The following is a 15,958-nucleotide window of genomic DNA, read 5'->3' as shown; positions in this document are numbered from 1 at the left end:
TCACACATAGTTACATAGTAGATGAGGTTGGATAAAGACATCAGTCCATCAAGTCCAACCTATAACCCTACAATCCCAATAGTATCGTGGACTACAAATGGCCCAACCCTCATCTTGAGATAGCTCAATGATGTTCATCTAAGGAACTCTATTTTTAAGACTTGAGAGGATGATCATCTAGAGAAGCCTGAGCTCAGGCCATAAGAGCATGATCCTCTAGGGACGCTCATTTTTAGGACTTGAGAGGATGATCATACCATAGGTAAGCTCAAGTTCAGACCTTGATGGGATGATTGTCTAAGTGAAATTTGGGTCAGGTCCTGAGAGGATGATCATTTAGGGAAGCTTGGGATAAGCCCCCTGAAGTGACAATCCTCTAGGGAATCTTGGGTTCAGGTCCTGAGAAGATGATCCTCTTGGTGAACTCTAACTGAAAAATGTATAATGGACGACCTACTGTGAAATATTTTTACAATCTGCAAATACTTCATTTTTACATAAATGCCCCGTGTATCTTAGCCATGTTCATCTTGTCCTAATAACCACGAATAAGGTCAGTGATCGCCTTCTCTATATAATCCAGAGATGAAGCCTAGACTTTTTATTCCTCACTAAGGTCTTGATTCCCAATAGGTCACCATAAGAGTTCATGATACGGTATAATACGTACAACTTTGCCCTTGTCTGGGTCATAAAAGCGCTCCAGAAGCTGCACACTGGTACTCTTCCCACATCCGCTGCTTCCCACAAACGCCAAGGTCTGTCCTGGCTTCACCGAAACATTCAGACCATTCAGTACTTGGATATCAGGACGGGTGGGATATGTGAACTTGCAGTCCATAAAGTCAATTCTTCCTTTAAAGTCATTCTGAAGAAATTAGAATAAAAGTTACAGTGTGTGAGTGCTTTACAAGAGTATGGACTCCATATACGACATGTCCAAGACCACAGCTCCATGCTTGTCCATTGTTTGGTGTTGCAGTATAGCCCTATTCCCATTAATAGGGCTGAGCTTCAGGACCAGACACATCGTATGGACAAGTAGGATGTTATTTCGGGACAAAAACATCATCACTTAGAATAAGAAAATTAGGACCTCAACCACTAAATAGACATGGAACACAGAATGGTCCTAAGATATTAGTTTTATTCTCTGCCATGGTTAGAAAGAACCATCACATGAGTGCACTTTCCTCAATATACCTATTACTGTCTATTATTTGTCACCAAACTAAAAAAGACACTTACCCATTTATCCCCTTCATCTTTATAGACACAAATTTTAGGGACGCGATCCACCAATTTAAAGAAGCGGGCTGCTGATATTTTAGCTTTGGCGTAGTCGGGAGTATAAGATGATGCTCTTCCTAAAGCTGTTCCGCTGGTCACAATAGATGATATCACTCTAGGGTAAGACACAAGCAGAATGAATAGATTTAGTGCATATATATTCCACACCACTCAGAACTCCCACTTATTATTTGTTCTCAGCAGCTGATACACAGAGAATTGGGCAGGAAGCAGACAGCGCTGTTCTCTGTGTAGTGGCCCAACCAGGTATTGCAGGTCATCTCCTATAGCTCCTGAGTTGCAATGACTCAGCTCTGCCACTACACAAAGAATGGCACTGTCTGCTTCCTGCTCCATTCTCTGTGCATCAGCTGTTGGGAGTGGGGGGTGCCAGGTGTTGGAACCCCAAAAACCCAATAGTGACAACCTATTTAGCCAGAAAACCACCTAGACTTTACAAATCTTCTGATATACCATAAGGGCTGTGCCCTTTAAACCCCTAGATATATAGAACAAATTTCCTATCCCTCCCAATGGAACTACATGTGCATTACAGGTCCTTTGCACATAATGGGACACCCCTAGTTCTTACAGCAAGAGTCACAGGACATAGACCCCTCACCGATGACATCAAGGACATTTTAGAAGGTAAATGTGACCTTTCCCTTTTTTTTAACATATTATATTGAACTGGGCATAAAAAAGTGAGCACTGAAGTCGTACCTAAACACAAAGCTGTAGTGAAGCCCTTCTACATCCACCAGATATCCTCCATATCTGTAGGAGACCGAATTAGCGATAAAAACAATGCACTGAGCGAAACCGAAGCACAATCCATAGACGTTGGCTTTCTTGATGGCTGCTCGGTAGGGGGCCTCCAGCTGCTCCTCGTACATTTCAACAAATCTCTTTTCTTTGGCAATTCCAGCAATGGTTCTAATGTTTCCAAGAGCCTCACTGGAAATCTAGAGGGAAAAGGTTTTACAAAGTGAACATTATATTTGCAATACCAGGACATCAGATTTATCATTATTTATGCCAATATTTGATGTCGGCAAGATGCTGGTCTAGATTTCTGTTTAGAGGCGCGGACTCCAGATCAGCCCCACTATATTCCGGTAACATGGATATGACAGGGGCTTACTTGACAGTGGTAATGGTACCCTTTAAAGGGATTCTACCATTAAAACACTTTTTTTTGTGGATAAGACGTCGGAATAGCCTTTAGAAAGGCTATTCGTCTCTTACCTTTAGATGTGATCTCCGCCGCCCGTTCCTTAGCAATATCAGTTTTTACCGGTATGCAAATTAGTTCTCTCGCAGCAATGGAGGCATCCCCCAGCGCTGGAAATGCGATGGGGGCGTCCCCACTGCTGCTCGAAAAAAGGCTCCAGTGACGCCTCTATCTTCTGCTGGATCCTCCCCTTCTTTCTTCGTCTTTCTTCGGCGTCACCTCCGACGCCTGCGCAGTTGGCTCTGCCAGTGAGACACTAGTAGAGCCAACTGCGCATGTGCGCAATTGCGGCCTCGGAACTATAGCCGCCGGCCGGCATGCGCAGTCAGCTCTACTAGTGTCTCACTGGCAGAGCCAACTGCGCAGGCGTCGGAGGTGACGCCGAAGAAAGAAGGGGAGGATCCAGCAGAAGATAGAGGCGTCGCTGGAGCCTGTTTTCGAGCAGCAGTGGGGACGCCCCGATCGCATTTCCAGCGCTAGTGCCCGCCCCCATTGCTGGCGGAGAACTAATTTGCATACCGGTAAAAACCAGTATTGCTAAGGAACGGCGCGGCGGAGATCACATCTAAAGGTAAGAGATGAATAGCCTTTCTAAAGGCTATTCCGACGTCTTATCTACAAAAAAGTTTTTTAATGGTAGAATCCCTTTAAGGGTGCATTCACACAATGTATTTTGGCTAGTAATCTGGCACGTAGACGCCACGGGAGCTTTTGCGGGCCGTATACGCTCCCATTGATTTCAATGGGAGCTGGGATCGTATAGGCGGCGCTATTTTGTGGCCGCAAAATAGCGCCGCGTTTACGATCCCGGCTCCCATTGAAATCAATGGGAGCGTATACGGCCCGCAAAAGCTCCTGTGGCGTCTACATGCCAGATTACGAGCCAAAATACATTGTGTGAATGCACCCTAAGATTTGGTTTCTACGAGAATCATGGTCTCCATTCATAACCGATTCATAAGTCTAGAGTGAATGATTCTTGGTGAATTGTTGACTTATAATGGGGTCTATTTTAATAAGACGTACAGCACTTCAGACTACTCTGCACTTGCCCGTATGCACAAAGCCTAATACCAGGCCCATAACTAATAACAATCCAGTTTAGTTTTGATATCAAGTATAAGGCGCGTTACCCTTCCAGCTGATTCCATTGCGTGTTTATCTTGGTTAGCGAATCCAGTGAGCATTCTGGCTTGCAGGGCTCCGGATAATGCCAGGAAAGGCAAGAAACACAGGATGACCAGACTCAATTTCCAACTGAAGTAGAAGGCAATGATGATGGCTACGCCAATATTGGTGAGAGAGTTTACAATCATACCGATCTGCGATCCAGTAGCCTATAGTCAAGAGGAAACGACTATTAGTATAATTTACAGTTATAATCCTATGAATCATTATCTACATGACTTAGTTATTCATTCTATTAATGACCAGGACACAGCCTCATAGAAAATAATGGATCTATTCACACAACCATTTTTTTTATTGGTCCCTGTGACCACTAGAAGATGTTATTTCCTAGGCTATTTTCATGAATTTCTCAATAGAGTTACCCTTGGCTGTACTTTGTCACCATATGACATTTGTGGAACACCCTGCCCCCCACCCATAAGCAGCCATGACAGGGGAAAAACCACAGTGTATGGAGCTGGAAGCAGACAGCGCTATGTCACTCTTTAGTGGCCAAGCAGGGTTACTGCAGCCTTGCTTCCATTCTGGATTCACCTATTACACAGTGTACAGAGCCATCTCCTTCTAGCTGTCTTTCCACTGCCAGTGCTGCTGGTAACAGCCAAAAGTTGGGGTACTCTTACTGATCTCATATTGATGACCTTTCCCACCACACTTTAACCCCTTGATCTTCTGTTTTTTTTATTTATTCCTCTCTGTCTTCAACTTTTTTTTTTTTCCATCAAGTGAATGGGAACTGAGCTGAACACACCACTAGACAGTGTACAGAGCTTCTGGCTCCATACACTGTATAGTTCCCAAGAATTGGTTGTCCATATTCAAACCCCACAAAGTCTAAAAACGTTAATAAACTAGTAAGAATTAATGAATATAATTTTTGCAGTGGTGAAAAGTCATTGAACTTGGGCTTAGTTTGCGGCAGGGTTCCTTTAAGACTAGACACAGCACGTTCCTGTACACGATGTCTATCTCTCTCTCCCCAGTGCCCAGTTTAATTTTCAGGAAATGCGACACTTTATGTCAATTACGAGAAATGTTTTCTGTGTGCTTGAAAGACGCTTGCTTCATTTCCAATGGAAATAAGATATTAATTTACTCTTTATGTAAATGCTAAGCCCACAAAGGCCAATTATTCAGACAAATGTCAAAAAGATTCTTTTCAGCAAGCAGGGGATCTGGAAAGGCTGTCTCTACAGAAGGATGGGTGGCATTTATCACTGGTAAATTGACAGCCGGAAAGAAAAAGGCTTAGTCTACACTTATCTGTACAAACAGGAACCGCCAGACCATTCACAGAACAAATTGTGTGAAATGTTATCCAAACAAGAAAGTACTGCTGTCTGTAGGGCCAGTCACTCATGGGCTATATTGTAGGGCCATTCACTCATGGGATATATTGTAGGGCCATTTACTCATGGGCTATATTGTAGGGCCATTCACTCATGGACTATACTAGTCACAAGTGTAGGACTGGCCAAGCAGAATAGTAGAGGATCATCGGGTGGGCCCAGGTGCTAACACAATACTGGTCCAGCAGAAGACCCTAAAATCTGTAGACTATGGTCAACTTCCTAGGGGTTGTTGGAGAGTGAGCCCCCATATGGTGGGATATGGTGGGCCCAAGGAACCTCAGTCCATCACTGCTAGTAAGAAATCATGCCAGTTTGGTGAAATCGGCAGAAAAATGCAAAAATGTTGATCAGACCTTTAGGTATGACAACTCAAAGATCCACCAATGATCTGAATTTGGCCTCTTGCTTACAGCGCCCATAGAAGTCTTAAGGGTCTATAGTAAGTCTCCCTCTGCCCCCAATTTATAATGTGATGTTTAGAAGCAAAAAAATATGATTTCAAATTATAGAGTCATTACCTGATGGAGATCATACCCCTATAATACTGTAGCAGGTGAAGGCACCAATCAGCAACACAGTGGTTGCATCCAGAGCTGCAGCGGTGCTGGGTACATGGCCCCCTTCTGCCATGAGCCCAAAGTTATAACCTGTTACTTTGGGTAAGGACAGACTTCTATGACCCTGATGGTCCTCTCCATTTCTTATTTCCACATCATGACGTAAAGCATGGAATAGGGATGTAAATATAATGATTGCATTAGTTTCAGTTACATTCATGCCTGGGAGCCTGATGGCTCAAAACATCCTTTGCAACACAGAACTCCGGTAAGATATGGATCCGGTATGATCCATCATAGTTGGGGGATTCTGTTACGGGTCCAGGTTCTTCAAATTATGCCTATTAAAGTGTATGTAGCCATGGCTATGCAACGCTCAGGAAATATCTAAGATCTTCTACTGACATCTGAGGCTGCTTCATTTAGGTTATTAATCAGATCCCAGTTCTTATCAAAACCCCAGCAGTGTAGATTAGAAGTTTTATATTACAAATATATGTTATATTACATACCCCTTGTACTTGTGATGCATCTGTAGCAAGTCTTGTGGTTAAGGCTCCTGGGCTGTTCCTCGGGTCATCAAACCATCCAACTTCCTGACCCAACATGGCATGAAATCCAATCTTACGAAGTCTTCTGGTAAGTAACTCTCCGGACTTTGCAAATGTGTATCCCTGATAAGAGAAACGCAAATGATGACACATTGGTCCGAACCTGTTTATTCATCGCAAAATCTTCATAATAGCTACCTGTAAAAACTGTGTCAAAAATGAGACGGCTCCGATAAGAACAAAGAGCACACAGATGCCATTGATCTGATTCCTCTGCTCCTGCTCATCTGGAAGTGAGAATGTCTATGAAAAAAGAACAAGTATTAGTGCAAAGTGTTATGCTTGTGGTCCATGACTACCAACTTCTCACTCCTTTTGGAGGTCATGACCATTGACTCATAGTCTTTGTCCTTCTGATCGGTTCCTCTCATCCTCCTCCTTCTGCTGCTGCTGTGAAGCTCCCATAGCATTGTCCAGCTTTTAAATGGTCAACACACAACTAATGTGTCCCCATCCAATCCTCAATGATCCCTGGCTATCTAAGACACCTCCCCCCCATAAAGTTGACTGAACAATTTCAGTTCATAGCTTGACCTTAGCCTATTTCCTGATCTTGAACATGTGCTGCCTGTCCTGACCTTTTTCTTTGATTACTGACTACGCACTAACTCCTCCTGCCCTGACCTCAACCTGTACCCTAGACTATTCTCCTGTCTGCTCCTTCTGTGTCACACACTGGTGTCTCTTAACTCAGATAGATAGATAGATAGATAGATAGATAGATAGATAGATAGACAGATAGATAATTAGATAGATAGATATGAGATGAGATGATAGATAGATAGATAGATAGATAGATAGATAGATAGATAGATAGATAGATCTTACCCCAAGAATCTGACTGAAGAGCAAAGCATACAGAGGATTGACGGCACCATTCACAGCTGCTCCAATGGAACCTATTAACATATATGGCCATTCCGGAGCATTGTATTTCAAGATTCGGGCAACCGGAGCCGGCTCAACATTATCATCATCATCTTCAATAATTCCCTGAGACAAAGCACAGAAAATTTTATTCATTTCGGGAGATGATGAAAAGTTGTCCAAACATTTAAATGGGGAATAGTACATGATGTATGAAGAGTAAAGCTGCTTGTTATAAATATAGATGGAAGGGCGTCAAATACATCACGTACAGGACATGTCTGGTGTCCACAGGGACGACGAATACAAATTAAGAATAAAGAATAAACTTATATTTTATTCAATAGATGAAAATTCCAAAGAATTGTAATAATGATGTATAATGGCTGATACAGATACGTCTTAAACCAATAAAATATACTATAATAGAGATTAATAGTAAGAAAATATAATAACTCCATATAGCTGATGCCCTCTAAAAAGTCTATGAACATGTCACCTTATAATCTGTCTTGGAAAGGGGGATACAAAGGAAAGGAACAAGTTTCTCCAGACTGAACACCAGCTAAGATATAGTATATAGGGCACCGGAGTGTCGGTGACTTTACAAGAAGTTACATGACAATCTGATTGAGATACAAGACTATTCTGACATTTCGCTACTTACCTTCTTAGCTTTGCCTGTCTCCTCATACTGAGTTACCGATTGCATAGCCTCAGATGTATCCGGCACAGTCAAAAATGGAGTGTCAGGGAGTATGTTTGATAGCTGAGATCTTGAGCGGTTGCGAATAGAAGCTCTGGAACATAAAGGTTATGTAAAGCGTTACTTCAATGAACTGACCTCTCATAACATGGGTGGTCATCTTTGCAAGAAAAAATAAGTGTCTTCCTTGATCTGGTCATGGATGCCATGGTTGATTTAGCCACAGAGCCCGCGGTGCGAGCCACTCTGCAGATTAAGCCAATTCATTTAGTGGTGAATCAACTAGTGAAGTCCTGGCAGAAAGCAAATCTGTTTTGACTTTCTACCATGTGAACATATCCTTAAAGGAGATTTCCCACTTATGGCCCTCCCACGGGATCATGAAAATGGGGATCCACAAATACCCCCAGACGAATGCCTTGGTGGAGCTCATGCTTGGGCACTGAAGTGAATAGAGTGGTGGCTTAGCATGTGCATCAATAATATACACATGAAACACTCATTCTCATGACTTCTAGAGGTTCAAACAACTGGACCCCCAAAAGTTAGACACTTATTTTCTATCCAGAGTCATTAGTGGGAATACCTCTTTAAGGAACCATTCACAATGTTCACGAGGGTGGTATTTTGGATGGCATCTTCCAAAACTGTAACTTTTGTGCGGGCCTTTGTGTCTCTATGGTTGTACACTACAAAAAACTCCATGTGTAGTCTGACCTTGCAGTTGGTGTTTCTTCAGTTATTGCCATTCTCTATTGAATATACTGTAGTAGTTTTTTCCAACCAGAGCCTTGGTGCTCTTCAAAACCCACCACTTTTACAATAGGGTTGGCAAGTTGTTTTTACCTTGCTCAAAGATGCTTGGCCAAACAGTTATCTCTTCTCAGCCAGAAAATAGTACCGCTAGACTAGGCTTCTTTGAGGTGAGGATGGAAGTAGGGGTGTCTTGTGAGCCCCCTTCACAGTAATAAGGACCAAAGATGTAACACAATTGCAGGAAAGATTGTAGTTTATAACCATTGAGACACATAGAGTAGAAATCAATGTTGGAATGGCCCATCATAGTTCCAAAGGATCCACCAGTGAGCCCAGGCTCCAATACAATAATGGTCCAGTATAAGCGTACTATGGCTTCCTAAAGGTTGTGGACCTGGTTGTCCATGAAAATTCATGCAAGTCCTGGCTGTAGTGATGTCTGTGGCTTGGTGCTCATCATGCCTCCTTGCCATAGATATCATCAGCTGAAGCCTAAATGCTGTAGAATGGAACGTACAGGGTAGATTGGTCAGGATCTGACCTCTGGGACCATCCATTGATCATGAGTTCCTTGCAATCCCGTCTCAGTGGTCACACAGTACACTGCTCCATTCAGATAGCAATGCAAGGCACCCCATCCTTTTGACTGGTGGGGGTCTCAGTAGTAGACCCCACCAATCTACAACTTATGTCCTATACTGTGGCTAGGAGATAAGGTGCATTCATGGACAAACTCTTTAACTTTGTGTCTGTAGTTTTTTTCAACACGATTTTCAAACATAATCAGTGTGAACGTATGCAAAAGAAATTATACAGATGAACTAAAATCATGTAATTCAGGATTATTATTCTGAACAAATATCACAAATCCTTCATCGTCATGACCAGTCCTCTGACACACATATGTGTGTATATTGTATCATATTATACCATGGTATAATTATACCTATTTTATGTGACCTTTCTCTATATTGAAACTTGGAACAATTCTTTTTCTTAGAAGTTCTAGCTCAGGTATTAAGTGTCATTCTTCAAGTGTATATTAAGTCACAGAAGAAAAATGACATATTAATAAAACTGAGCTATAAAGACGTATTCAGTGCTGAGCACCCCAGACTCACATTAATTACAGCCCCTCGCATATAATTACGTTTATCCACCATTACTTGTTATTCAAGGAGTCTGTGAACTTTACAAGACGTTTGTGTCATAAGCCTACCGTAAGCTTGACTGATAGCTGCCTCGCTTGAAGGACTGAACTTTCTCTAGTTTGGGCTCCTCAAATTGTTTTTTTTCTGTACCTGGGGAAAAATGAAGATTTATAGGTTAGGAAAATATAGTATTAAAATAGAGAAAATATGCGTAATGTGATTTACTCCAAAATATACTTCATAGTAGAAAGACAGTGCCACAGAATTAGACTATAGTGCCATGGGAAAGATGTCATAGAAGTAGACTATAGTACCATAGGACAGGTGCCACAGAAGTAGACCATAGTGCCATAGGAAAGGCACCATAGAAGTATACTATAGTACTATAGGATAGGCACCATAGAAGTAAACTATAATGCCATAAGACAGATGCTATAGAATTAGACTATAGTGCGATAGGACTGGTGCCATAGAAGTAGACTATCTGCCATAGGACTGGTGCCACAGAAGTAGACTATAGTGTCATTGGACAGGTGATATACAATTAGACTATAGTGCCATAGGACTGGTGCCATAGAATCAGACTATAGTGCCATAGCACAGATGCCATAGAATTAGACTATAGTTCCAAAGGACTGGTGCCACTTAATTAGACTAATTGATCCAGGGTTTTATACTGGCTGCCAGATTTGAAGTCGGGAAGGAATTTTTTCCCCTGAAATAGGGCAATCGGCACGAGCTGCATGGGATTTTTTGCATTCCCCTGGATCAACACTGTAGGGGATTGTAGGGTTATAGGTTGGACTTGATGGACTAAGGTCTTTATCCAACCTCATCTACTATGTAACTATGACTATACTGCACTTGAAGTAGACTATAGTGCCGTAGGAGAGGTGCCAAAGAAGTAGACTATAGTGCCATAGGACAGATGCCACAGAAGTAGACTATAGTGCCGTAGAAGTACACTATAGTGCCATAGGACAGATGCCACAGAAGTAAACTATAGTGCCATAGAAGTAGACTATAGTGCCTTAGGACAGATGCCACAGAAGTAGACTATAGTGCCATAGAAGTAGACTATAGTGCCATAGGACAGATGCCACAGAAGTAAACTATAGTGCCATAGAAGTAGACTATAGTGCCTTAGGACAGATGCCACAGAAGTAGACTATAGTGCCATTGAAGTAGACTATAGCGCCATAGGACAGATGTCACAGAAGTAGACTATAGTGCCATAGGACAGGTGCCAAAGAAGTAGACTATAGTGCCATAGGACAGATGACACAGAAGTAGACTATAGTGCCATAGGACAGATGACACAGAAGTAGACTATAGTGCCATAGAAGTAGACTATAGTGCCATAGGACAGGTGCCAAAGAAGTAGACTATAGTGCCATAGGACAGATGACACAGAAGTAGACTATAGTGCCATAGGACAGATGACACAGAAGTAGACTATAGTGCCATAGAAGTAGACTATAGTGCCATAGGACATATGCCACAGAAGTAGACTATAGTGCCATAGAGTAGACTATAGTGCCATAGGACAGGTGCCACAGAAGTAAACTATAGTGCCATAGGACAGGTGCCAAAGAAGTAGACTATAGTGCCATAGGACATATGCCACAGAAGTAGACTATAGTGCCATAGGACAGGTGCCACAGAAGTAGACTATAGTGCCATAGAAGTAGACTATAGTGCCATAGGACAGATGCCACAGAAGTAGACTATAGTGCCATAGGACAGGTGCCACAGAAGTAGACTATAGTGCCATAGAAGTAGACTATAGTGCCATAGGACAGATGCCACAGAAGTAGACTATAGTACCATAGGACAGGTGCCACAGAAGTATACTATAGTGCCATAGATCACAGTGCATGGCCTCATAATAAAGCATCACTTACTCTCTTTCTCCATTTCCGTTAGTGCTTTATCTCCTTGACTCTGTAGGGTCACTAAAGTGAAATACACTCCTTTCCTCTCCAGCAGCTCATCATGGGTTCCTCTCTCCACAGCTTGGCCATGCTCAAATCCTATAATAACATCTGCGTTTTTGATTGTGGACAGTCGATGTGCGATAGAGATGGATGTGCGGCCAAAACGGACCTAGACAGAAGGCAATTGTACATCAATATAACAAACCACACATATCTGTAATACACAATCATTAACTATTATCTTATATAGCAACCCTACAAATATGAGATCTATGTATTGTAATATACAAAGGGGCACAGATCTGATATTCGTGGGCATATAATGTCCATGCAGTGGGGTCTTATCTATTAATGCAAATTTCTATTGTATACAGGATTTTATGCTTTAGGCTAGTGCTACATGATGTTGTGTGTGATTCATTACACCTTCTTCTGGATGGACAAGTCCAGATATCTGGATCATAAGAGGACTAGCTTTTCAAAACAACAGTATTTTGTGTTATTATGTCACAAGATTTCTATCCTATGCGTCTTGGAGTGACAATCTAGTGGTTGTGTGAAGGGTTTTGTTAACATTGTATTGAACTGGCTCCTTTACCAAATTCCAGCTTAGGTAAGGACGGGCACATATGTAAGATCACATTGTAACTACTACATAGCCCTTTGACTAATGTTGTGGTCATGTTGCAACCTGCAGGGTGCCGAAATCCAAATATGGGAAATCTATCTCATTAAGTTGATAAGTCATTTAAGTTCTGCCACCCTCCAACCCACTCAAGAATATTCACTCTCAGATGGAGCTTGCACAATTAATTTTTCTGGGCACAGGTTTCTCCCACTCAATGGTAAAGGGAATGAAACCTATCAGGGCTCAGTTGAACCTCTTTATACCCCACATGACAACTGCATGGTCTGCCTTTTACACCTTTGCTAAGGGTTTAGTGCTGGGGATCGGTAGCAAGGCTTTACCTTATCTAAGGCCTCTTGCACAATAGCTTCACTCTCATTATCCAGGGCAGATGTGGCCATATCAAGAAGGAGGATTCTGGGATTTCTGACCAGGGCCCTTGCAATTGCAATTCTCTGCTTCTGTCCTCCGCTCATCTGTCCTCCACCTTCTCCAACCATGGTGTCAAATTGCTAAAAATAGGAATAGACATGTATCATAATCATGAGAAACAGCCGCAAACAGTATATATAGCTGTATACCCTCCAATATTCTGAGATAAAACATAAGTGCAAAGCAACAAAATACTGATGTGCACCCATTACATAGCTAGTTCTATTTAAAAAAAAAAATATATATATATATATATATATATATATATATATATACACTCACCAGCCACTTTATTAGGTACACCATGCTAGTAACGGGTTGGACCCCCTTTTGCCTTCAGAACTGCCTCAATTCTTTGTGGCATAGATTCAACAAGGTGCTGGAAGCATTCCTCAGAGATTTTGGTCCATATTGACATGATGGCATCACACAGTTGCCGCAGATTTGTCGGCTGCACATCCATGATGCGAATCTCCCGTTCCACCACATCCCAAAGATGCTCCTCTATTGGATTGAGATCTGGTGACTGTGGAGGCCATTGGAGTACAGTGAACTCATTGTCATGTTCAAGAAACCAGTCTGAGATGATTCCAGCTTTATGACATGGCATTGCATTATCCTGCTGAAAGTAGCCATCAGATGTTGGGTACATTGTGGTCATAAAGGGATGGACATGGTCAGCAACAATACTCAGGTAGGCTTTGGCGTTGCAACGATGCTCAATTGGTACCAAGGGGCCCAAAGAGTGCCAAGAAAATATTCCCCACACCATGACACCACCACCACCAGCCTGAACCGTTGATACAAGGCAGGATGGATCCATGCTTTCATGTTGTTGACGCCAAATTCTGACCCTACCATCCGAATGTCGCAGCAGAAATCGAGACTCATCAGACCAGGCAACGTTTTTCCAATCTTCAATTGTCCAATTTCGATGAGCTTGTGCAAATTGTAGCCTCGGTTTCCTGTTCTTAGCTGAAAGGAGTGACACCCGGTGTGGTCTTCTGCTGCTGTAGCCCATCTGCCTCAAAGTTCGACGTACTGTGCGTTCAGAGATGCTCTTCTGGCTACCTTGGTTGTAACGGGTGGCTATTTGAGTCACTGTTGCCTTTCTATCAGCTCGAACCAGTCTGGCCATTCTCCTCTGACCTCTGGCATCAACAACGCATTTCCGCCCACAGAACTGCCGCTCACTGGATGTTTTTTCTTTTTCGGACCATTCTCTGTAAACCCTAGAGATGGTTGTGCGTGAAAATCCCAGTAGATCAGCAGTTTCTGAAATACTCAGACCAGCCCTTCTGGCACCAACAACCATGCCACGTTCAAAGGCACTCAAATCACCTTTCTTCCCCGTACTGATGCTCGGTTTGAACTGCAGGAGATTGTCTTGACCATGTCTACATGCCTAAATGCACTGAGTTGCTGCCATGTGATTGGCTGATTAGAAATAAAGTGTTAACGAACAGTTGGACAGGTGTACCTAATAAAGTGGCCGGTGAGTGTATATATATATATATATATAAGTACAGTACATCAAGCTCAATCACGGGATGGGAGAAGATGTGGATAAAGGGAAGGAGTAAATTTTACAAATTTGTTATATGGCATGAGTCAATATAACCGAAAATGGAAAAGAAAATCACTTGATCTCAATGATCAGACCAGTCAACATTGAGGTTGAGTCACAGATTCACAAATCTTATGGTAAAGTCTTGTCAAGTCTGGAACAGCTTTTAACCAGAAATGGGGAACATAACAGGTACAGAGATGCCCCAATGTGAAAAGAATGGTGTTGTACATGCTCAGTCACTGATCTATGCACTTCTATGGGATTGCTGCAGGTTACTACTTCATAGAAGTGAATGGAGTCATGGCCAAGCATGTTTAACACTGTTCTATTGATATGGGGCACCTGTAGATCCCCATGTATCTATTCATATCTATCTATCTATCTATCTATCTATCTATCTATCTATCTATGTATCCATCTCATATCTAAAGTATGTATCCATCTCATATCTATCTATCTATGTATCCATCTCATATCTATCTATGTATCCATCTCATATCTACAGTATGTATCCATCTCATATCTACAGTATGTATCCATCTCATATCTATCTATCTATCTATCTATCTATCCCTCTCATATCTATCTATCCCTCTCATATCTATCTATCTATCTATCTATCTATCTATCTATCATCTATCTATCTATCTATCTATCTATCTATCTATCTATCTATCTATCCATATATCATATCTATCTATCTCCTATCTATCTATCTATCTATCTATCTATCTATCTATCTATCTATTCTATCTCTCCATCCGGTTTAGTGTTCTATAAGAATATAAAGTATGATTATAAGAAGACAAAACATCTAAATGTCGCCGTCTTGTAGGTTTAGGCATAGGATATGTGAAATGCGATCTGTGAATAGAATGACATACGTCTCCCTTGTACAGAGGTGTTTGTATTAACAATTACTAATAACAGGTTTGGGTGATCTGGAATAATCCAGTAATGATGGGGCTGGATCACATGTACAGTGAGAGCCACTCATTGGTCCAGGCCTTGTATAAATAGCAGCGCAGATAGCAGACCGGTATCAGGTAGATGAAAACTTCTACTTTGTGAAGAACGACATCTCCTCAGGCTGAGCAGTCTTGGAGTCAGCAAGTATGAAGCTTCTCATCTTCTTCCTGCTGCTGGGAGCAGTGGCAGCGAGAGTACTCCCAAATGGTGAGTACCTACTGGTCGGACATGGTCGGTCTTACAAGGGTTTAGGCCATTACATTAGATTGATGGGTATTGATGGATTTTAACTTTATTTTCATAACATATGAGATAATATAATAAACATATTTTAGTGGTAAATTGACAAATGGGTGTTACCATTGCTCTTGTAAAAGGGGTGTGTCCCTATGCAGTCTGATACTGTCAGCACTGATTGGGTAATATAAGAGTATGTAGAGACACCCCCCATCTGGCAACCCCTCTGTTATTACTACTGGAAATATATGAATATATTGACAACGGGGTTATTGTACCAATCCAATTGTCAATAAGTAAGGTTTTTTCTAGGACTTATATATTGGAGATGTATTCTTAGAGTAGGTGTTCAATATGTGACCCCCAAGACCACCATGTTGGTGGTGACTTGACGTGACATGTCTGTGCACATAAGCTTTTCCTCATTCCCAGTGACAACTGTATTTTTGCCTCTTTTTGTGTCGTGGCCT

General features: G+C 41.9%; 1 protein-coding gene across 1 annotated transcript in view; it reads right to left on the bottom strand.

The window, feature by feature from the left end:
- LOC142217268 (bile salt export pump-like) overlaps positions 1 to 15,958 on the bottom strand; it is a 39,165-nt gene that overhangs the window by 2,412 nt on the left and 20,795 nt on the right. Inside the window, exons 15-25 of the mRNA XM_075285462.1 lie at positions 12,622 to 12,792; positions 11,620 to 11,821; positions 9,784 to 9,865; positions 7,770 to 7,902; positions 7,064 to 7,228; positions 6,374 to 6,478; positions 6,137 to 6,298; positions 3,658 to 3,861; positions 2,014 to 2,255; positions 1,249 to 1,405; positions 671 to 868 (exon numbers count right to left, since the gene is read on the bottom strand). Coding sequence (XP_075141563.1) covers positions 671 to 868; positions 1,249 to 1,405; positions 2,014 to 2,255; positions 3,658 to 3,861; positions 6,137 to 6,298; positions 6,374 to 6,478; positions 7,064 to 7,228; positions 7,770 to 7,902; positions 9,784 to 9,865; positions 11,620 to 11,821; positions 12,622 to 12,792 — 1,821 coding nt within the window. The remainder of the gene's footprint in view (positions 1 to 670; positions 869 to 1,248; positions 1,406 to 2,013; positions 2,256 to 3,657; positions 3,862 to 6,136; positions 6,299 to 6,373; positions 6,479 to 7,063; positions 7,229 to 7,769; positions 7,903 to 9,783; positions 9,866 to 11,619; positions 11,822 to 12,621; positions 12,793 to 15,958) is intronic.

Source organism: Leptodactylus fuscus, chromosome 8, assembly GCF_031893055.1.
Source record: "Leptodactylus fuscus isolate aLepFus1 chromosome 8, aLepFus1.hap2, whole genome shotgun sequence".
NCBI lineage: Eukaryota > Metazoa > Chordata > Amphibia > Anura > Leptodactylidae > Leptodactylus > Leptodactylus fuscus.
The sequence above is the reverse complement of the archived record's forward strand: the minus strand, read 5'-3'. Positions and strand labels throughout refer to the sequence as shown.